Raw genomic sequence first — 22,297 nt, forward strand, 5'->3', positions numbered from 1 at the left:
TGGGTCACGCAGGGGCTGATGGGATTTGTAGTCCATGAACATCTGGAGAGCCGCAGATTGCAGACCCCTAGGTGGAAAGGGACATCTTTTTTCTGTTCTGAGGGGAGGGTCTGATATTAGGTTTATTGGGCGCCTTTTATTGTATGATCGTTGTTTTAAATGGGATTTTATTACTTATTTTAGTAATCTAAATTGTTGGAGCCATGTAAACTGTTCTTATTATTTGCTCCTCATTAAATAGTGTGCTGGATTTTATGTTGTAAACCGCCCAGAGCCCTTCGAGGATGGGGCGGTATAAAAAACTAAGAAACAAACAAACAAACAAACAAAAATAGAAGTGCTATAAATAAATAAATACCCAAATAATCATCTACCTTTGGCTGGAAAACTGGAGAAAATTTCCCAAGAACATTCAACTAATAAGGCTGGATCCAGAGAAAATATTTACATGTTGCTAATGCCTGAATTTACATTCCATAAACCAGGGTACATTGTCCAAATGGCCCTATATCTGGAACGTGAGGAGGCTCATGCCATGCTACCTTTGGGGATAGTTCAGAATAATAATATCAACGTGGTCTTGCAACAGTAAGTAATTTCTTTTCCTATTTAATGCCTAAACAAAACATATTCAGAAACGTTCCTTCCTGAAATCACTAGACCATGGGCAGTCAGGGGCCAGCTTGTCTCATTTTAAATTGTATGAATACATATATGAATGTGAGAAAGAAAGAGAGATGAGTTTGATTCTTTCCTTTTGTTTTGTTTATTCTGTGCAGCATGCTTTCTTTTTAAGGCACAGTCACTGAGTAACAGGACTTCTGCTCTGTTCGGATCATCTTCCTGCCTCTTTGGTTGAATCGCTGTGCCTTTAAGTGGTGTGGTTTGGCTTTGTGTGGGTGTGCTGGTGTGTCTCGGAAGCCAGAAGCCAAACATCTGCCGCGCAAACAGAGGGTGTCTCCTGTGTGAGAGTTCCACCATGCCTGCGTGCTGCAGTTTGAAGAATGTGTGTGAATATGAAACTTCCAAAGTTGTGCGCATTCAGAGCGTTTACTATGGGAGCATCAAGTGGGCCATTCACTCTGTCGTCTTCTTGTATGTCTGGTAAGTAGAAATGTTGAGAATAGGCCAGAGGTTTGAGCAAACAAGGGAAGCTGTGGGCTGCAATCATTCTATGTATCGTCCGTCAGAATCAATGGGATTTGCCTGCGAACATGACTGCGATCAGGTTGTAGAAATCCTTCATTAGTTAGAACTCTTAAGTTGTACCCAAAGTATCAGTCGAAACCAGTTGGGTGAGTGAAGTTAAAAACAAAAAAAGAGTCCCGTGGCACCTCAAAGACTGATTGAAATACAAGCTTTCATTCCAAACTGAGTGATAATGAAGTGGTAGTCTTTAAGGCGCCACCGGCTGCTTTAGGTTTGTGTGGCTAACTCCGCTGCCACAGATGTTTAAATAGATTTCTACCAGAAAATTAAGTTGTTATTGTATTTATTTTATTCCACTGTTTTTTGTCCATACCCACTGCCTTTTGTCCACGCAAGCAATTTGCTCAAGATCAGCCAGCAAACTTTGCATCTGATTTGAAACTCATGATAACTTCTGCACCACGCTGGCAACTCATGAGAGAGTGCTCAGGAGTGTTATATATGAGGCTAACAGACTGACATCCTGAGAGAAGAAATTATTTAAGAAGAAGAGTTTGGATTTATACCCCACCTTTCTCTCCTGTAAGGAGACTCAAGGTGGCTTACAAGCTCCTTTCCCTTCCTCACCCCACAACAGACACTTTGTGAGGCAGGTGAGGCTGAGAGAATCCCAAAGAACTGTGACTAGCCCATGAATGTAGGAATGGGGAAACAAATTCAGTTCACCAGATAAGAGTCCACTGCTCATGTGGAAAAGTGGGGAATCAAACCTGGTGCTCCAGATTAGAATCTACCACTCTTAACCACTCCCCCACGCTGGCTCCTTTAAGTGTTGAATCTTCTGTTCTTTGGTAATTTTTACCATCATGCTGGTACAGTGGCAGGAGAAACTACATGTGATGGAATGTTCTCCCTCATAGCAACAATGAAAGATACTGACTTGCTCAGAGTTTGAACTTGGCAACTTTGGCTAATACAGCGTGTTTAAATGAAAGAAATGGGAATTGCATTACTGACTATAAGGACTGAAATAATTGGGATGTATGCCCAGGACTGGGGTTTATTTTCTGGAACTACAACCTATCTGTTTTTTTCATTTACTTTATCCAAGGAGAAACACCTTGTGCTATGGCGGAAGCTGCTGCCATAGAATTTTTTTAAAAAATCTGCACAACCAATCACATCTCCAGTGGCCAATCAGAAGTTTTGCTGGGTAGAAGACACACTTGGTCCCACCCACTTTCTAAAAACTCTTGGCGGGCACCAGGAAAGGTGTTGATTGGGGACCCCTGTCCTAGACAGTTTTGTATCAATGACCAATTTTCTACCAATAAGCAGGAATCTAATGCAGTGGCGTAGGAGGTTAAGAGCTCGTGTATCTAATCTGGAGGAACCGGGTTTGATTCTCCGCTCTGCCGCCTGAGCTGTGGAGGCTTATCTGGGGAATTCAGATTAGCCTGTGCACTCCCACACACGCCAGCTGGGTGACCTTGGCCTAGTCACAGCTTCTAGGAGCTCTCTCAGCCCCACCTACCTCACAGGGTGTTTGTTGTGAGGGGGGAAGGGCAAGGAGATTGTCAGCCCCTTTGAGTCTCCTGCAGGAGAGAAAGGGGGGATATAAATCCAAACTCTTCTTCTTCTTCACGCTGAGCACTGCCTCCAGAGAAGGGGGCGCAATCAGGGCCATAACACTTTGGATGGGAGGGAAATTAATTCCCCCTCCCCAATGCTGCAAGAGATTTCAGGGGGATTTCCCATTTGGGAAATGGAGAAAATTTCACATCCTTTCCCATCTCAGAGCCATCCTGGAAGGTTCCTTCCACCTCAAGTCTGCCATACAGGATCCAATAATACATCTGGCATTCCAGCTGTGCGTCCTCAACATCATGTCGCCCTTCTTGTCCACACTAACTCGGAAACATCACAGGCCAGCTCCCAGAGGTGCAAAGCTTTCCCACTTATATTGAGAGTGAATTCATGGGTCCAGTCCCCTGAAATGCTGGTTTATCTGTGACATGTATCATTAAGCATTTGGTTAACATGAGAAGCGTCTTTCAGACAAGTTCAGCATTGTACAGTTGACACTTGACATTTCCATGCACGCCTGACAGGTCTTGTGACGTAACCGTTCACTCTTAAAGGGCAGCTCGCAAGATTAAGGAAGGGGAAATTTATGCTTCCTTAGTCTGTCATAAAACAGATTAACATAAATTTAAAAGTAAGGTAGTTTCATTTTAAAATTGCCATTTCTTTGAGAGAACTAAGGAGAACAGTTGCAAATGCCAGGGGCGTACCACCCAGGAGGACATCTTTATTTATTTATTTATTTATTTATTATATTTATATACCGCCCTCCCCAAAGGCTCAGGGCGGTGTCCATCAATGATAAAACAATTTAAAACATCATAATATATAATTTACATGAAATAATACATAAAACCAAGACTACAGATGGCTTCAACCCCTCCCTCCCCCCTTTATATACCCACGGGAGGCCAGATGTTCTTATGGCGGAGTTGACATCATCCCGGCTGGCCAAACGCCTGGCGGAACAGGTCCGTTTTACAGGCCCTGCGGAAACTTTGTAAGTCCCGCAGGGCCCTGATCTCACCTGGAACCCTGTTCCACCAGGTAGGGGCCAGAGCCGTAAAGGCCCTGGCCCTTGTAGAGGCCAGCCGGATCGCCTTGGGGCCAGGGATCACCAGTAGGTCCGCCTCCGATGAGCGGAGGGGCCTAGAGGGACAATATAGGGAGAGACGGTCCCTCAGATAAGCAGGCCCAAGGCCGCGAATGGCTTTGAAGGTCAATACCAAAACTTTAAACATGACCCAGTACTCGATTGGCAGCCAGTGCAGTTGGTATAGGACTGGCGTAATCCGGTCCCTAGCTGTTGCCCCAGAGAGGAGCCTGGCTGCTGCATTCTGTACGAGTTTCAATGTATGGATCATGGCTAAAGGTAAAACTGCGTAGAGCGAGTTACAGTAGTCTAATCTAGAGGTGACCGTGGCATGGATCACCGTGGCCAGATCGGAACGGGAGAGATACGGGGCCAGTTGCCGTGCCTGCCGGAGATGGTGAAAAGCTGCCTGGGCTGTCTGGGTGACCTGGACCACCAATGGGGTCAAATGTCCCCAGGCTGCAGCCATTTAGTCAAGGGGGGTGGAAAATCACCCCGCACGCCCCTCCTCCTCCCCCCTGGGTCCATACACTGACTTCAAGACCTGGTGCAAAAAATGTTGTTTGGTAATGGCTGGGGTAGGCAGAAAACTCAGATTTTGCACCGGGCTACATTTTCCCTAGATCCGCCTCTGGTGGTGGCCGTTCTTGTTTTTCTTATCTAGTCAGTTGGCACATATTCGGCAGGGAGGCCGGGGGAGCCTTTCTCTCTAAGCCTCAGTCCCATCTGTAAAAAAAGAACTTACCAAATGTCCTCATGAAGAATGAGGTTGGCCATTCATGTCTTTCCTGTCTTGTCATCTCTTTAAGCATTGTATTGATTGCTGACAAACGCTACCAGAAGAGGGACGCTGTCATCAGCTCAGTGCACACAAAAGTGAAAGGAGTGACTCAGACTGACCAGAGAATCTGGGATACAGCAGAATACACTGTCCCCATGCAAGTGAGTCTCTTTTCCCCCCTGTCTCACAAGCAGTCACTTTCTATTGTCAGTTGTTTCAATACAACAACCTTTATTAGGCTTATTAAAATAGGCTCCAGAGCGTTACAGACATTTCTGAAGTACAAATCAAAAGTACATTCAAAACACAGTCAGATAAACTGTATCTAGCATTGGACGTTACTTAGAAAATTCTGTCACTTGTAAAATAAATTTTGCTACTTTTTCCAAGAGCATGGCCTCTGTGCTATTTAACAAAAGCTCCTCAACAGAGTTGTCAGAGTCTCTTTCAGATTTGTCTAAGACCCGCCCAGGAGAGAAATTCCTAATACCCACATATCTCGGACAGTCAAGTATAATGTGAGCAAGAGTCTCCACTTGGTTTTTACAGTGTGGACAGACCTGATCCTCGAGAGGGATAGATAGGTAGTGACCCTTTGTAATGGCCAATGGAAAAGTATTGCATCTGGCCCTTGTAATAATCCATCTCTGTTGGGGTTCAGTTAATAGTTCAAGATATTTGGCTATGTGTCCCTGTTCTGGTACTATTCCGACAGTTGTTAATTTATCTTTCTCCTGCTTCCTTTCTTCCCTTGTGGGACACAGCAGGGTATATGCAGAGAGGTTTCCACAGCATCTCCTATACAAATATTGACCAGAGCAATTTTGATTCAACAGAGTTGCTATATCTTATGCCTTTCACCTAGACCTTGCTAGATCTATCTGGATCCACAGTAAAGCTGTCAGTAAAATGGGGAAAAAAATCAGATCTTGAAAAAAAATTAAGTTAACGTAAATTAAGTGACATTACATCCAAGGAAAATGTCACATACTTTGAATTAGAATTCAGAAGACCACAATTCATAAGAACATAAGAACATAAGAACTAGCCTGCTGGATCAGACCAGAGTCCATCTAGTCCAGCTCTCTGCTACTCGCAGTGGCCCACCAGGTGCCTTTGGGAGCTCACATGCAGGAGGTGAAAGCAATGGCCTTCTGCTGCTGCTGCTCCTGAGCATCTGGTCTGCTAAGGCATTTGCAATCTCAGATTAAGGAGGATCAAGATTGGTAGCCATAGATCGACTTCTCCATAAATCTGTCCAAGCCCTTTTTAAAGCTATCCAGGTTAGTGGCCATCACCACCTCCTGTGACAGCATATTCCAAACACCAATCACACATTGCGTGAAGAAGTGTTTCCTTTTATTAGTCCTAATTCTTCCCCCCAGCATTTTCAATGAATGCCCCCTGGAACTCAACTAGCAGCATCAAACTACTTCAAAAACCTTCTGAGATGAAGTTTTCAGACAGAAAGGACAAGGCTAAATGAGTTTCCCTAAGGAAGATGTCCCCAAATGTTGGATACTGCCACTAAAGAACCATATAGCTATCCACTATATATAAGTGTGCAGGAGAGAGAACCAGAACTCAGTCAATATTGTGTGTTCATATGGGTGTAAGCTATCCTTGAGGTATTGTGGTCTCAAACCGTTAAGAGCTTTAAAGGTCAACATCATCCTTTGTGCATGGATGATCCAGTGGCTTTAAGACAAAGGTAACAACTGGAGGCCCAAGATTATTGGGGGGGACAGTGGACTAAGGTGACCACCCTCCAGATGGGCCTGGAGATCATCTGGAATCACAACTCACCTCCAGACTGTAGAGCAGCGGTGTCCAACCTTGGCCCTCCAGATGTTCAAGGACTACAAGTCCCATCAGCCCCTGACAGTGCAGTGCTGGCAGGGGCTGATGGGACTTGTAGTCCTTGATCATCTGGAGGGCCAAGGTTGGTCACCCTGATGTAGAGACTACCTGGAGAAAATGGCTTCTTTGTTCTATGGCCATATCCATTGCTGAATTTCCTGTGTCCCCCCCCCAACTCCACCCTCCCCAGAGACTATCCCCAAATCTCCAGGCATTTTCCAAACTACAGCTGGCAACCCTAAGGACTGGTTCCCCCTGGTTTGACTTCCCAGCCCTCCTCTGATTGAACCTTGAGGAAATTTACTGGTCTCTTCAAACCTCAGCTTAACAGTAAAAACCTGATTTTCCAGGTTGTTAATCATATTAAACTCATTTTCTTCTCTTTTTCTCTGTCTTTTTTTCCCCTGTGTAGGGAATAGATTCCTTCTTTGTGGTAACAAACATCATTATGACTGAAAACCAAATGCAGGGAGCATGCCCTGAGGTAACTGCATGTTTGCAAGTAACTGTATCATCTGTGTAAAAATAACGTACTGTTTGGAAACAGTAATCAACAGCAGAGGATTTTTAATTAGAGTCTTATCGCTGTGGTGATCCTATGCAAGTGAACGTTGAGTCAAATTTTTCAGTTGCCAGGCGTGACTGGGTGAAACATGATCAAGCAAGGACTTGTCCAGCCATCTTCCTTTCCATTCTTCGTTCATGTTGAATCTTCTGGCTCTGGCAATTAATGAGTTACAGTCAGTGGCACATTTAATTCCACAAGCCTACATGCTTGCAGACCAAACCTGTAATCTAGTAAACTGGTACAGGATTCAGCATGCGTAGAATCCCAATTGTTAGGGCCGTGGAGGCGAACCTATGGCACTCCAGATGTTCATGGACTACTATTCCCAGCAGCCAATTGGCCATGCTGGCAGGGGCTGATGGGAATTGTAGTTCATGAACATCTGGAGTGCCATAGGTTCGCCACCACTGTTTTAGGGTGTTGTGGGTTTTCTGGGTTGTATGGCCATGTTCCAGTGGCATTTTCTTCTGATGTTTCTCCTGCACCTGTGGCTGGCATCTTCAGAGGATCTCATGGTAGTAAAGCAAGTGGAATATATATACCGTACCTGTGGAATGTCCAAGGTGGGAGAAAGAACCATTTGAATTGGTTAACAAGTGTTAAGGATGCCATTTTAACCAATGCAAATGGTTCTTTCTCCCACCTGGGACATTCCACAGGTATATATACTCCACTTGCTTTACTACCATCAGATCCTCTGAAGATGCCAGCCACAGATGCAGGCGAAACTTCAGGAGAACATGCTACTAGAACACAGCCGTACAGTCCGGAAAACCCACAATACACTAGTGATTCTGGCCATAAAAGCCTTCAACAATACAATCCCAATTTTATTTTATATTGAATTCCGTTTTAAATGTAGTGTCAGGTTTGAGACAGTGTAGGTGGCATCTGCTGGAGCCTCAGAATCCTGGATGAGCAGGACCTCATATTTTGCACCCTTCTTTGCCTTTTCCATTGAATGGCTGGTCTTTCATAGTCTACCTGTCCCCAGTCTCCATCCTTTAAAAGAATATAGGAATGTGAGAAATGTCTTCCTGGATCAGATCCGAGGCCCCTCTCTCTAGTACTCTTCTTAGCCAAGAAGGTGAAGAATCTTTTCTTCCCTCTTCTGTTCAGCCAATCCTCCACATGGTCCTTCCATGGCAGTGTGTCTACAACATTCTTCATACCCAACCAGGGTGGGCTGGGCATCTAAGATGGAGATTTCCTGGCTGGCCACTGCCCTTCAGGAGCAAGCAGATCTGAACCCCAGCAGCTCTGCCCACGAGTTGTTGAATTCAGATCCTTCTTCCACAATATGACATTTGGTGTCTGATCACAAATTTTTTCCTCAAGAGCAGTTGCCATTTTGTGGGAATTGCAGTAGGTGAGCCAAGCGTGCCCACGTGCGGGCCCTTCAGAGCTGATTGGCCTTGCAGCACTGTCTCGTAGCAACATCACTTTGAAGTCCACTCCTGTACTTGGCCCACTGCAAGGCAGGTGAGGAGAGATGGAAGCCTGAACATCTGATAATCTGTTCTGCCAGGCATTTGGCCAGCCGGGCTGAGTGCGGCCTCCGGTGGACTTGGGGGGGGGGGGGGGGAGGGAAGGGGGGGGTTTTTATCACCATCTGAGTTTTATTCTGGTTTTATTAGAAGGTTGTATTGTTATTGGTTTTAATTATGTTATTAACTATTATATTGTGTGGTGCACCGCCCTGAGCCCTCCGGGGTAGGGCAGCTAATAAATCTAAAGTATGAATGAATGAATGAATGAATGAATGAATGAATGAATGAATGAATGAATGAATGAATGCTCAGTATTCACCTGTATGTCAGTTGTCTGGCCTTCCCCTTCCTCTCCTTAGTTCCCCATCGCCAGAGCAGTTTGTTCTACTGACCGGAGCTGCACAAAAGGTCATATGAACCCCCAGAGCAATGGTAGGTGGATTTTATTTTGCAAAAGAATCATAGGAGTTTCCTCTTCTGTTGCATCTCCGAGCATTATGCCAGTAATACAAGGCCAACTACCCACCATGACTGATCTTACACCTGCAGTTTCCAGCTATAGGGGAGACTGAGGCCGGCTGACACAAACAGTGCCTTAAATGAACAGAGCCTATGCCTTGGAAAAGCTTTTCCATGGGGTTTGTAGGATCCAGTATTCAGAGATATACTGCTCTGGTTCATGAAGGCTCCATTTAACAACAACAAAGATGCTATTACACCGCTAGAAGACAGAGATCCTCTGGCTTGGCCGCAAAGGGGGGGGCGGGACTTTTCAGCCGCCGGTGTGGGAGGGGGTCACATTGGCACCGACCCCCTCCGTGCGCAACCTGGGGGTCCACCTGGATTCGTCTCTCTCCATGGAGACCCAGGTGGCCCATATAACCCAGGTTGCTTTCTTCCATCTTCGCCAGGCCCGGCGGCTGACCCCCTTCCTCTCCCAAGCGGACCTAGCCACTGTGATCCATGCAACGGTCACCTGCAGGCTAGACTATTGTAACTCGCTCTACACTGGCCTTCCCTTGCGCTCGATCCAGAGACTGAAACTGGTCCAACATGCAGTGGCGCGCCTGCTCACAGGCAGCGCCGGTTGGGATCATATTCAGCCTGTGTTGCGCCGACTGCATTGGCTCCCAGTAGAGTTCCGGATCGTTTTCAAGTTGTTGGTGTTGACCTTTAAGGCCTTACAGCTGACCTGGGACCCTAAATTATCTTCGAGACCGCATCACCCCATATGTCGCCCCACGCGGCCTCTTACCGTTCCAGCAGAGGCCAATTTACTAGTGGTCCCCGGCCCCTCGATGATGCTGCTGGCCTCCAGCCACGGGCCAGGGCCTTTACAGCCCTGGTTCCCCGGCCTGGTGGGAACAGCTCTTCCACCAGCTGTTCGAGACCCTGCAGGGACCTTGGTGACTTCCGCAGGGCCTGCAAGGATGGAGTTGTTCACGCCCGGGCCTTTGGAGGGACCAGCTGCTGATAGTGCCACCGCTTTGGCTCCTACACTGGCCTCTAACATTCATGGTGACTCTTTGGGAGAATAAATTTGATATTAGGTTATCGGGCGCCACCTACATGTATATTTATGCTTGTATTAAATGCTAATGTTTAGTTCAGTTTCGCTGCTTTTATAAGTTTTATAAGTTTTAGTCAATTATACTGGTTAATGATTGTATTTATTATATGCTGTACACCGCCCAGAGCCCTTCGGGGATGGGGCGGTATAGAAGCCTAAAGTATAAATGTATAAATGTATAAATAAATGTATAGATAGATAGATAGATAGATAGATAGATAGATAGATAGATAGATAGATAGATAGATAGATAGATAGATAGATAGATAGATAGATAGATAGATAGATAGATAGATAGATAGATAGATAGATAGATAGATAGATAGATAGATAGATAGATAGATAGAAGTAGTGTGGTGCAGGGGACTAGGACTAGGGTGACAGGTTTAGACCCCCAGCTGCAATACTCACTGGGTGATGTTGGGCTAGTAAATGTCGCTTAGCCTAGTGTATCACACAGGGTTTTTATGAGGAAAAAAACAGAGGAGGAGAAAACCACATATGCTATTCGGAGCTCTTTGGAGTAAAGATAAGATAAAAATATATTAAATTAATAGATGGAGTGAAAGCTGCCTTATTTTCTTGGACATTAAATGGACTTTAGCAGATGCGCTGTCCACTAGCAAATCTTTGGGCATCTTAAGGATTAACAGATTTTGGGCCCAGCATAAACTCTGCACATAATATTTGCTAAAAGAATGGAATGGTGACCAGCTAGACTGTCAATCTTATTCCGCCTCTAGGGCAATAATACTCCTGCTTTTTGTGATGAGAATAAACCAAGCAAGCCCTGAGCACCTTGAATAAAAGCTGTGTTTCCCTCTCTGCAGGAATTCAGACAGGCAGATGTGTGAAATACAACACCTCTGTGAATACTTGTGAGGTCACAGCCTGGTGCCCTGTAGAGTCCAGCAAAAGTGCTCCAAGGTAAGATGATTTTGTTTATGTTTTATAAGCTGACTGTAATGCACTGCTCTCTGCATGCTGATCACTCACACTGTCCCAGTCTTGGGGATCATGGGAGGCCCGCCTGATGTTTCTACATCTTCAGTAACAGCTACAATCTCATCTTCCATTCCTGGGGACTTTACAACTCATTCAATGTTAGACGTGTTATGACTTTTCATAGGCAGATACAGCATTATGGAATGCATGCATGTGATGCACAGCAACAGGGGTCTGCAACCTGCGGCTCTCCAGATGTTCATGGACTACAAATCCCACCAGCCCCTGCCAGCTGAGCCAATTGGCCGTGCTGGCAGGGGCTGATGGGAATTGTAGTCCATGGACATCTGGAGAGCCGCAGGTTGCAGATCCCTGCCTTGAATCATGTGGACTGGGGAAAAAGGGCTCAGAATCATAGAACGATGGAGTTGGAAGAGACCCCAAGGGGCCATCAAGTCCAACCCCCTGCAATGCAGGAACACATAATCAAAGCACTCCGGACAGGTGGCCATCTGGCCTCTCTTTAAAAACCTCCAGAGAAGGAGTGTTACAAGCATATCCGTTTCCACCTGTGAACTTGCAGAGGGTGTAGGCTTTCTGGCTAAGCCTTGAATTTTGTGACGCACGGTTTCCATTTTGAACAAGAAGGAACATGTCTGAAATCATTCTTCTTTAGGCCTGCTATTCTGAGGAGTGCTGAAAACTTCACCGTCCTCATCAAAAACAACATCCACTTTCCCAAATTTAATTATACTAAGTAAGTGAAAAAACATTCTGTAACTTTGAAACAGAAACGTGTGCATGTTTATGCTTTTCTAAGCCGTCTGTTTTCAGAAATGTCGAAACATTTCATACAATTTAGTTCTGTATTACTTGTTGAATTAATAACTTTGTGTGTGTGTGTGGGGGGGGGGTTTCCTTGCAGAAGAAACATTTCACCGGAATTCAATATTTCCTGCACATATAACAAGATCTCTGCTCCTTATTGCCCCATTTTCCGCCTGGGAGAAATCCTGCAAGCAGCAGGAGAGAATTTTTCAGAGGTCGCCATTCTGGTATGTGTCATTTTTCCTTTTTGGAAAAAAAAATCCCTAATACTCATCTGTGTTCTGTGCTTCCTAGCAGGTAAATTCTCAAATGGCAGGTGTGAAGTTGATACCATGTTTCCCATAAAATAAGACAGTGTCTTATATTAATTTTTGCTCCCAAAGATGCGCTATGTCTTATTTTCAGGGGATGTCTTATTTTTCTGTGTTCTGTTCGTCAGGCAAGCTTCCAAACCAAAACTTTGCTACGTCTTACTTTCGGGGGATGCCTTATATTTATCACTTCAGCAAAACCTCTACTACGTCTTATTTTTAGGGGATGTCTTATATTCAGGGAAACAGGGTAGCCCGTAAACTGTTATTTAACTACCTATTGGTTTTCTAAACAGAAGTCATGTGGCATGTTAAAAATTAATCAGGGTTCAACATAAATGTTTCAGGTATACAAGCTACTTTGTCCAATGCACAGTGGATTGTAGTCTGTGAAAGTTTATGCTGGAATAAAACTTTGCTAGTCTTGGAGGTGCCTCATAGGATTGCCAACCTCCAGGTGGTGGCTGGGGCTCACCTGAGATTATAAATGATCTCCAAGAGACTGTTTTGATCTCCAAGAGACCCTTTGTCCCCGGAGAACTGATCTCCAAGAGACCCTTTGTGCACTTACTGCTTGCTGCGCCTCTCTTTTCCTTGCAGTGGGTTTTTCCTGCAGTTGTCTGCTTGAACCGCGCGCATGTGTGTGTGAGCCAATGAACAAAATGTCAGTGGCAGAAAAGAAGACAAACACAGGAAAAGGAGCAAATGAGTGTTGAACGAGATATCTTATTTAAGGACAGTTCATGATATAGTTGTCTCCATTATTCAGTATTCATAAGCACCATATAATGGGGCATTTCACTGGCTTTTGAGGCAGGCTGACTCCCACTTGTGGAAACGAGATGAAAGGTAACCATTGTTCAGAATACGTTTTGAATGAGAGGCTTGCATTGTCCCCGGAGTACTGACCCGTAAGCATCATGTCCCGATTCCACACTGAAGCTCCTTATTCTTTCCTTGCGCCGCACTTTGAGTCTTTGAGACTCCAAGAAGAAACACGATAAGCTCTCGGTGTAGTTCAGATACATTTAAAAGGATCTGTGGTAGAAGATGCTTCTTTTAAGGCCTTTGGAAATTGTCCACGAAAACAATTAATTATCTCTGTTTATGGGGGGGTCTCAGAGTCCCCCACTTTTTTAAAAATGATGGTAGATACATGGTTACAGGCTTGGTTGCTGCAATGGGAGAAAAATAGGAGAATCGTATTGGGTGTGGAAGAAACCTGAAGAAAAACAGGATCAGTTCTAAACTAAGCTCAGTATTCTGATGTCAGAGTCAGCAAAGTATCCTAGTACAATAGTAAAGTAGAGATTTTTCAAATAAATGAAAAAAGTAGTAATAATAAGCTAAAAGGAACAGAGCGTGGGTAAGCAAGAGAAAAAACATACACAACTCACAACGTTGCCCTGTTTTTTTGTGGTTTTACCCTTAGCGTTATCACAGTTCTTATGCAAATAGTGCAGTATGCCTTTGTAAAAATGCATGCATCATAACAGTTTTCGATAATAGATCTGGTTGTGATCTACTGGAACAGTGAGGTCAGTTGTCCAAATGTACCTTAGAAATTTTGCTCTGTGGTTAGATGTTTTCTCCATAGCTGTAGAGATCTGCTTTCTGCTCTTTTATACTTTTATAGTTCTTGTAATGTCAAGCCTGATGAGGAGTCCTAGTCAGCGGTGGGATCCAAAAATTTTAGTAACAGGTCCCCATGGTGGTGGGATTCAAACTGTGGCGTAGCGCCAATGGGGCTGGGCGGGGCACGACGGGGGTGTGGCATTTCAGGGGCGGGGCATTCCTGGGCGGGGCTGTGGCAAGGATGCAGCTGCTGCGCTGGTCCTTGGGCGGGAAATGAATACACGCAGGCGCAGGCTGCCACGCACGCCGGTGCACCTCCTGCTAGACTGCTTCAAGTTCTGCGCGCTACTGCTGAGAGGAGGGGCGTAACTAAGGCAAAAATCACGTGGCAAAATCACCCATTAGTAACCCCTTCTCGGCACCCACAAATAAGTAGTAACCTACTCTCGGGAACCTGTGAGAACCTGCTGGATCCCACCTCTGGTCCTAGTGTGCTCGAAAGCTTGGTCTGTGTTCTGTGCTGATTTGTTCAGTCCAATAAAAGGTATTGCATGGATCTTGTATTTGCAATTTTGCATGGGCTACTGTGGTTTTACAACTTTTCCATGCCTTCTGCATTCCCCAGTACCAGCAATTTTTCCTGTCAAAGAATCACATTGGGTCCCAGAAAAGCTGGAATACTAAGTTTTGTAGTTGATGATTTCTGTTGATGATTTCTGAACTGAAGCACTGCTCTGTTGTTTTATCAGTTTATATGTTGCATTGTAAACTGCCTCAGAAATGCTTGTATGGAAAGGCAAAGTAGAACTCTTTTCAGTGCATAAAATGTGTCTGCCTCATTGTCCTGGAATTTTGTGGGGAACAGACTAGTTTCTCTTGATTTCAGTGAGCCAAATTGTTGGTCAAATCCTGGTGTGTTTTTTTTAAATTGTACTTCTTACTGTCACATTCAAGGGAGGCATTGTGGGTATCGAGATCAACTGGGATTGTAATCTGGACAAATGGCTCCATAACTGTCGCCCCAAGTACGGTTTCCGCCGTCTGGATGACAAAAAAGCAAGCGAAGCGTTATACCCTGGCTACAACTTCAGGTAAGGATGCAATGGAATTTGTTGCCACTGGGGGCATCTGCTCACCTAAATAAATACATCATAAATAATATCTCGTAGACACACCACAATTACAAATCTGGCACACACACACACACATACACACCTTTCCCCCCTGAAAATAAGAACTACCCTGAAAACAAGCCCTAGCATGATTTTTTGGGATTTTTGCAGAGGTGGGATCCAGCAGATTCTCACAGGTTCCCCGAGAGTAGGTTACTAATTATTTGTGTGTGCTGAGAGGGGGTTACTAATTGGTGATTTTGCCATGTGATTTTTGCCTTAGTTACACCCCTCCTTTCAGCAGTAGCACGCAGAACTTGAAGCAGTCTAGCAGGAGGTGCACCGGCATGCGTGGCAGCCTGCGCCTGCGTGCATTCGTTTCCCGCCCAAGGACCGGCCCAGCGGCTGCGTCCTTGCCACAGCCCCGCCCAGGAATGCCCCGCCCCCGGAATGCCCAGCCATGCCCCACCCAGCCCCATTGGTGCTTCGCCACAGTTTGAATCCCACCACCATGGGAACCTGTTACTAAAATTTTTGGATCCCACCACTGGATTTTTGGAGGATGCTTGAAATATAAACCCTACTCCAAAAATAAGCCCTAGTTACAGATTATATTAACAGAATAAATGTAGACTGTTGTTCATGGAAAAAAATAAGACATCCCCTGAAAATAAGCTCTAATGCATCTTTTGGAGCAAAAATTAATATTAGAACCTGTCTTATTTTCGGGGAAACAGGGGGATATCTATAGAACTTCCATGCAACGTACTGTTGCATTCCAGAGAGCTGTTGCGGTTGTACTCTGCTTGTGAACTTCTGGCATTTGGGTAGCCACTGCTGGGAACTTAATACTGGACTACACTTAACAATGGTCTTCTGCAGCAAGGAATTTGTTATTCCTTATTATTATTATTATTTATTGGGTTTATAGACCGCCCTCCCCGGGAGGGCTCAGGGCGGTGAACAACATATAGATAGAGCACAATATCAGGTTAAAATACAATAAATATAAGTTAATACGGCTCTAATAAAAATAAACCCTACCCCATTAAAACGCAGCATATTAATTAAATTAAGTTAACTCAAGATGGCGCCTACTATCAGTTTCCTCAAATAGACCCTAAAAAGGGAGGGGCGGTAGGGTCCACATGATGTTATAAGCAACGAAGCTGGCTTTACTCCCTCCCACTGAAGCTGTGTGCTAGGCAATGTGCCCTCTGAAAGGTGAATACATTCACATTAATCAGGATATTCAAATAGCTGCTGGCAAGTTAATTTCATTTTATTTAATTCTGGAAGAAAAGGTCATCCAGTTTCCAGTAACAAAGATAACTGCTCAGCAATATTAATGTATGCATTAAAACCCAAACCTGCACATCTGTGTACAGTTATCCAAGAGTAAGCCACAATGGATGGGGTAACTTACTTCTGGGTAAATCTCAATAGGATGGGTGTAAGACTAGGAACAAATTATCTGGTCCAACTGCTTTGTCAAAATTGATTCAAATCAGACAATAAAATGCCATACAATTATCATTTCCAGTAATATCATCTGCCCTCCTTGGAACGGCATATTTCAAAAGAGACAGCTGTTCTCAACATAGCTCAGCAAGCTGAAGATAAATTCACTGATTAGCAAACTTGGGATTAGTGAAAACAAGATAGAAGTGTTGTAAAGGCAGGGCTAGGACTATCCTGTGATTCTGACTCACACTGTGAAAGCACAGAATGCAGAATGGAGAAGTCTGAGCTAATCAGTCATTTCCCCACCCCACTTCTTAAAAAAAAAAAGAATTTTCTAGTCCTTAGGCTTTCAAGATTAACTTGAAAGAACACAGTTACCCTCTGAACCTATAAAGCAGAGAAAAGGGGTCTGCTCTGCTAGTTCTCTACTCGGGTAGAATTCTTTTTTAATATGAATGAATATTGGAAGCTGGAATTAAAGGCCCTTTCCCCACTCACCTCTGTCCGAAGGTTGCTGCGCGCAATTCCCGGCACGCGCAATTCCTGGCGCGCGCCCCGGCTTCCCCACAACCCCGCGCTCTGCGCACAGGGTCATCAAAAGGCGCGCGGGGTCATCAAAAGGCTCTGCGCGGGGTCATCAAAAGGCGCCAGGAATTATGCGCGCCAAGGGGGCGTGAGAGAGGCAGCGTCGGGGCGGCTGCGTTCTCGCCGCCCCTGAAGTGTGGAGTGCAGCTGTACCCCGCGCTACTTGAGGAGAGTAGCGCGGGGCTTAAGGTAAGTGGGGAAAGGGCCAAACTCTTCCCCCCTACCGATGTCCAAGTGGTACAGTTCAATCTCAGGTTTTGCCAGCTTGTTCTCATAGGCGTATAAGCAGAACCTAACAGGGACTGCACATTCCACACGAGTGGATTGCAAGAAAGTATAAGATCTTCCAACTAGCAGGAATCTAGGCAAGTCCCTGCCTCATGGAGACGGAACATTATGTTCCCATGTTAATTAAACTATGAAATTAATTTGACAAATTCGACAATACATATGAAATTAAAGTATTAATTAAATTAAAATGAAATGAAATACTGTGTTCCCTGGGAATTTTTTGGTTGTTACAGGTTTGCAAGGTACTACAAACAGGCCAACGGGAAGGAGCAGAGGACTCTGATCAAAGCTTACGGTATCCGTTTCGACATCCTGGTCTTTGGCACGGTAACGGCAGTCTTGTTTTCCTTTCTGGCCAGTCATTTCAGATTGTGAGAACCAGGAGAATGGGCTGAGTCCATTCTCGAAACAGAAACGATGGGATCTTTCTCTTTGCTTACTCTCTCTTTAAAATTAATTTCTCTTTTGCATTTCCCAAAGGCAGGGCAATTTAACTTCTTTGAGCTGCTGGTGTACATAGGTTCAGCGCTCTCCTATTTTGGCCTGGTAAGACAGAGTTTTATATCCTACGGTTCTGAAGGTGGTAAGGGGATGATTTTCGGAGAGCAAATTAATTAAAGAAGCTAAATTGCCACTCTCCTTCAATGTTTATTTCCAGGCTCAATTATTTGTCGATTTCCTTATCACTTCATACACCTTTCCCTGCTTCAAATCAAACCCGGTGAAGGAATATTATTACAGGAAGAAGTGTGAGTCAGTACCAGGGCCCAGATGGGTAAGAACCAAAGCTATCTATTCCCTGATCACATCTGGGCTACACTACTGCAACGTGTTTTACATGGGGCTACCTTTGAAGAGTGTTTAGAAGTTCCAGTGGGCACAAAACGCCCGTGGGGAAAAGATTTTGGACCTTGGCAACATCTGTCTCATTTGTTATTATTGCTTTGAAAGGTCCTAAACCAGCCATTCTCAACCAGGGTTCCCTGGTACCCTGGGGTGCCGTGAGCATGTCCCAGGGGTACCGCGGCAACACTACCGCCCCCCCCCCCCTCATTTTTGTGGTGTCTCCCACCGGAGCCAGCAAGGACATGGAGCTGGCCCATGGGGCAGGGCCTGCCACAAGGTCAGCAGCCACCACCACCCCCAGTGCTACCCTTCACCCTGGGAGGGGAAGGTGGGGGGTGTGGCAAGCAGGGGCAATGGGAGGGGAAGGTGGAGCGTGGCGGCAGGGGTACCGTGAGATATGAAAATCCAAGAGTGAGGTCAAGGGTACCCTGACCTCGAAAAGGTTGGGAAACACTGTCCTAAACAGTCATAGTGATAAAATTTAAGGCACTTGATGCTATGTCTCCTACCACTATTTATATCTGATATACTAAGTACATTTCTGGAGGCTCAGCCTACATGTTTCTCTGTCTCTTTTCCTGGACAGGCTCTGCTGTATGTGTCATACGTCGATGAGCCGCACATTGTCATGATCGACAAACTGTTGAGGACAAGCTTACAGAAAATTAAAGGCGAAATCGTTCACGTGAGTTGGGACATTTCTTATATGTGCAGGTGTCGATTCCAATTTATTACAGTCAAAGACCAGCAAATTACAGTCAGGGACCGACAAATTCTATACAGCAAATTACAGTCAAGGATCAACAAATTCTATACACACTCTCAACCTTGTAATTCCCAGTGTAATTGTTATATATAAACTACCCTAAAATCAACACTGAGGCCTAATTTGTTTCACTTGTCCCATACATACGGTAACTTAGCGTTAAAATACATCCAGTCCATAACTTAGCGTTAAAATGAATCCAATCTATAACTTAGCGTTAAAATACATCCAGTCCATAACTTAGCGTTAAAAAAAATCCGGTCCATAACTTAGCGTTAAAATAAATCCGATCTATAATTTAGCGTTAAAATTAATCCATTCCATAACTTAGCATTAAAAATCCGGTCCATAACTTAGCGTTAAAATAAATCCAATCTATAACTTAGCGTTAAAATACATCCAGTCCATAACTTAGCGTTAAAAAAAATCCGGTCCATAACTTAGCGTTAAAATGAATCACTCAAGTTAAAATATGTGCAGGTGTCTGTGCTGCAAAGTACAGCGGCAATCCGTGTTGCCGTCGGGGCATTCGCGTGCTTCTGAGCCTGCCGAGGCAATGCAGGTTGCCGTCGCAGCTTCACATGGAGGCGCAGGTTTTTTTCACTCACCTCCCTCCACTGCGTAGCTACGAAGCCAGGCAGGCATGGACCGCCGCAGCCCGGCTGCCGTCCCTGTGCCCCTCCGAAGCTGCACTGAAAAAAAAGGGGAGAGCAGCAGTGGCGTAGTGGCTAAGAGCAGTGGCTAAGAGCAGGTGCACTCTGATCTGGAGAAACCGGGTTTGATTCCCAGCTCTGCCGCCTGAGCTGAGGAGGCTTATCTGGGGGATTCAGATTAGCCTGTACACTCCCACACACGCCAGCTGGGTGACCTTGGGCTAGTCACAGCTTCTCGGAGCTCTCTCAGCCCCACCCACCTCACAGGGTGTTTGCTGTGAGGGGGGAAAGGCAAGGAGATTGTCAGCCCCTTTGAGTCTCCTACAGGAGAGAAAGGGGGGATATAAATCCAAACTCTTCTTCTTCTTCTTCTGCCAAGTAACGTACTTCCAGGCGCAGCTGTTTGCTTAGCCACTGCTGCAATCTGCATTAAAACTAAAGAATGCCCGATAGTGCAATTCTTGAAAAACCCGGGTTGGAGGAAAACGTGCGGACTCGCGTTAGGAGCGGGATCTGTGTGACGTTCCCCCACAACACGGGTGTTATACCGTGGCTAGCCCGCATTTATTGGCCTGCGTGGAAGGGGCCTCTGGCTCACACAACGTTTGTTAGTCTTTAAGGTGCCATAGGGCACCTATTTGAATCATGGTTTATGGCAGGGCTTCCCATATCGATGCCCACGGATGCCATGGCTTCAGCTGACACCTTTCCTGATGCTTCTCACTTTGGTTTTCTCCATGTATGTGGCTTTGCTTCTTGTGGCGTTAAGAGCTCATGTATCTAATCTGGAGGGACCGGGTTTGATTCTCCGCTCTGCCGCATGAGCTGTGGAGGCTTATCTGGGGAATTCAGATTAGCCTGTACACTCCCACACACGCCAGCTGGGTGACCTTGGGCTAGTCACAGCTTCTCGGAGCTCTCTCAGCCCCACCCACCTCACAGGGGGTTTGTTGTGAGGAGGGAAGGGCAAGGAGATTGTCAGCCCCTTTGAGTCTCCTGCAGGAGAGAAAGAGGGGATATAAATCCAAACTCTCCTCTTCTTCTTCTTCTTGTGGCAACCATTTTGTGTGGTGCCAAGCGTTTTTAGAAAATGGATGGAGCCGGGTGGGGTTATTGTTGGCTACTGGAGATTTGACCGGCTGTAAAGATTTTGAAAAACGTTGCTTTGGTAGCAGCTGCCACCACAACACGAGGATCTTCACGGTATGATTCAGAGGTCTGCAACCTGCGGCTCTCCAGATGTTCATGGACTACAAATGGCCAATTGGCCATGCTGGCAGGGGCTGATGGGAATTGTAGTCCATGAACATCTGGAGAGCTGCAGGTTGCAGACCCCTGGGATTGAAAGTAAATGGTGGCAGCAATTTTCTGCCTCTTTCAGCAGCCGGTCTGTGGCAGACCTGTGCACACCACCCTGTGTCAGATTTCCAACATATCCCAAGGCTCAAAAAGTTTGGCGACCCCGCTGTTTCATAACATATACCCCATTTGTGTTCCGACTGCAGAGACGCTCAAGTGATTCCATGCACGCCGCCAAACTCTCAGCGCAACGTCTGGCTGAAGGTGCCGCTCTTGGAAATTCCCAGGAGGAGCTGCAGCCCCTTCAGAAGAAAGAGGAGGATTCTCCCCACCTCCAGCGTCCTTCTTGGTGCTGCTGCGGAAAATGCCGCCCAGCGGAGCTGTATTGGGAACAGCTCTGCTGCCGGAGGAAGGACGGGGCGTGCGTCACAACTTCGGCTCTGTTCGAGCAGCTCATCCTTTCCAGATCCACGCTGGAGTTCGTCCTCCTCTACGAAGACCCCTTGTGGGACCTCAAGGCAGAGACTGCCACCAAGCAGCTTCGGCACTGCGCGTACAAGCGGTACATCCGCTGGCGCTTTGGAGAGGGCGACAACCTAGAAAAACTGGCCGTCCTCCCCAACTGCTGCAGGTGGAAAATCAGAGAGGCCTTTCCCAGCGAGGACGGCCAGTACGCTGGCTTCAGAAGGAAGAAATAACTTTCCACGGAGGCTCTCCGTAGCAGGGCCTTAGCACACACTGGAATTAAATAGACGTGTTTGGGACCTGCGAGGAACCGTGGGAGGGGAAACAGCTTAGAAATCCCCCCACCCTAGAAATCACTCACTGTGAAAAGTCTGTAAACACTGAGAGGGGTTGCTAGTCGCCAGGTAGAGCCAAGAGATCCAAACTATCTAACAAAGAAGAACAAAATACTTCCCAATGGCCAATATTATAATAAATTATAATGTGATATAAAGTGCAACAAAATAATACAGATGTGCAAACTTACAAACATACAGCCCAAACCTTTCTTGTTTATACTATATCTTACATGGAGTATCACCTGTTTACAATCATCAACTGAGCACTGTAAAGCACTGTTAAAATCACAGTCTTTAAAGAGTCACTTTTACTCTCAGCAAGGGTGAACACTCCTATTCAAGAAGAAGAAGAAGAGGAGTTTGGATTTATATCCTCCCTTTCTCTCCTGCAGGAGACTCAAAGGGGCTGACAATCTCCTTGCCCTTCCCCCCTCACAACAAACACCCTGTGAGGTGGGTGGGGCTGAGAGAGCTCAGAAGAGCTGTGACTAGCCCAAGGTCACCCAGCTGGCATGTGTGGGAGTGTACAGGCTAATCTGAATTCCCCAGATAAGCCTCCTCAGCTCAGGCGGCAGAGCTTGGAATCAAACCCGGTTCCTCTAGATTAGATACATGAGCTCTTAACCTCCTACGCCATTGCTGCTCCTGCTTCAGACCACTCAAAGGCATTGTGCTGTATAAAGCCATCACTTTTTACTTGTGTGCTGTAAAGTCTGTTCCGATG

At 45.7% G+C, this 22,297-nt stretch overlaps 1 protein-coding gene across 2 annotated transcripts; it reads left to right on the top strand.

Annotated features, from left to right (window-relative positions):
* Positions 1–920: 920 nt before the first annotated feature.
* On the top strand, positions 921–22,007 carry P2RX7 (purinergic receptor P2X 7). Of its 2 annotated transcripts, XM_048515066.1 has the most exons (13): positions 921–1,104; positions 4,636–4,768; positions 6,880–6,951; positions 8,885–8,957; positions 10,926–11,022; positions 11,717–11,797; positions 11,966–12,095; positions 14,709–14,845; positions 17,440–17,533; positions 17,687–17,752; positions 17,865–17,981; positions 18,639–18,737; positions 20,977–22,007. In XM_048515066.1, the coding sequence occupies exons 1-13, from the start codon at positions 980–982 to the stop codon at positions 21,466–21,468; spliced, it is 1,716 nt and encodes a 571-aa protein (XP_048371023.1). In that variant the 5' UTR covers positions 921–979; the 3' UTR covers positions 21,469–22,007. The 2 variants fall into 2 exon arrangements, with proteins under 2 accessions (XP_048371023.1, XP_048371024.1); XM_048515067.1 differs by lacking the exon at positions 4,636–4,768 and having other exon boundaries at positions 977–1,104.
* The last annotated feature ends 290 nt before the right edge of the window (positions 22,008–22,297 follow it).

This window comes from Sphaerodactylus townsendi, linkage group LG13, assembly GCF_021028975.2.
Source record: "Sphaerodactylus townsendi isolate TG3544 linkage group LG13, MPM_Stown_v2.3, whole genome shotgun sequence".
Classification (NCBI taxonomy): domain Eukaryota; kingdom Metazoa; phylum Chordata; class Lepidosauria; order Squamata; family Sphaerodactylidae; genus Sphaerodactylus; species Sphaerodactylus townsendi.

What these genes read in the sequence shown, in the direction of transcription:
- P2RX7 (XM_048515066.1), top strand. Translation starts at nt 980, where the DNA reads ATGCCTGCGTGCTGCAGTTTGAAGAATGTGTGTGAATATGAAACTTCC. An exon ending in TATGAACCCCCAGAGCAATG is followed by an intron (nt 8,958 to 10,925) that starts GTAGGTGGATTT and finishes CCCTCTCTGCAG; the next exon opens with GAATTCAGACAGGCAGATGT. An exon ending in CCCAAATTTAATTATACTAA is followed by an intron (nt 11,798 to 11,965) that starts GTAAGTGAAAAA and finishes GTTTCCTTGCAG; the next exon opens with AAGAAACATTTCACCGGAAT.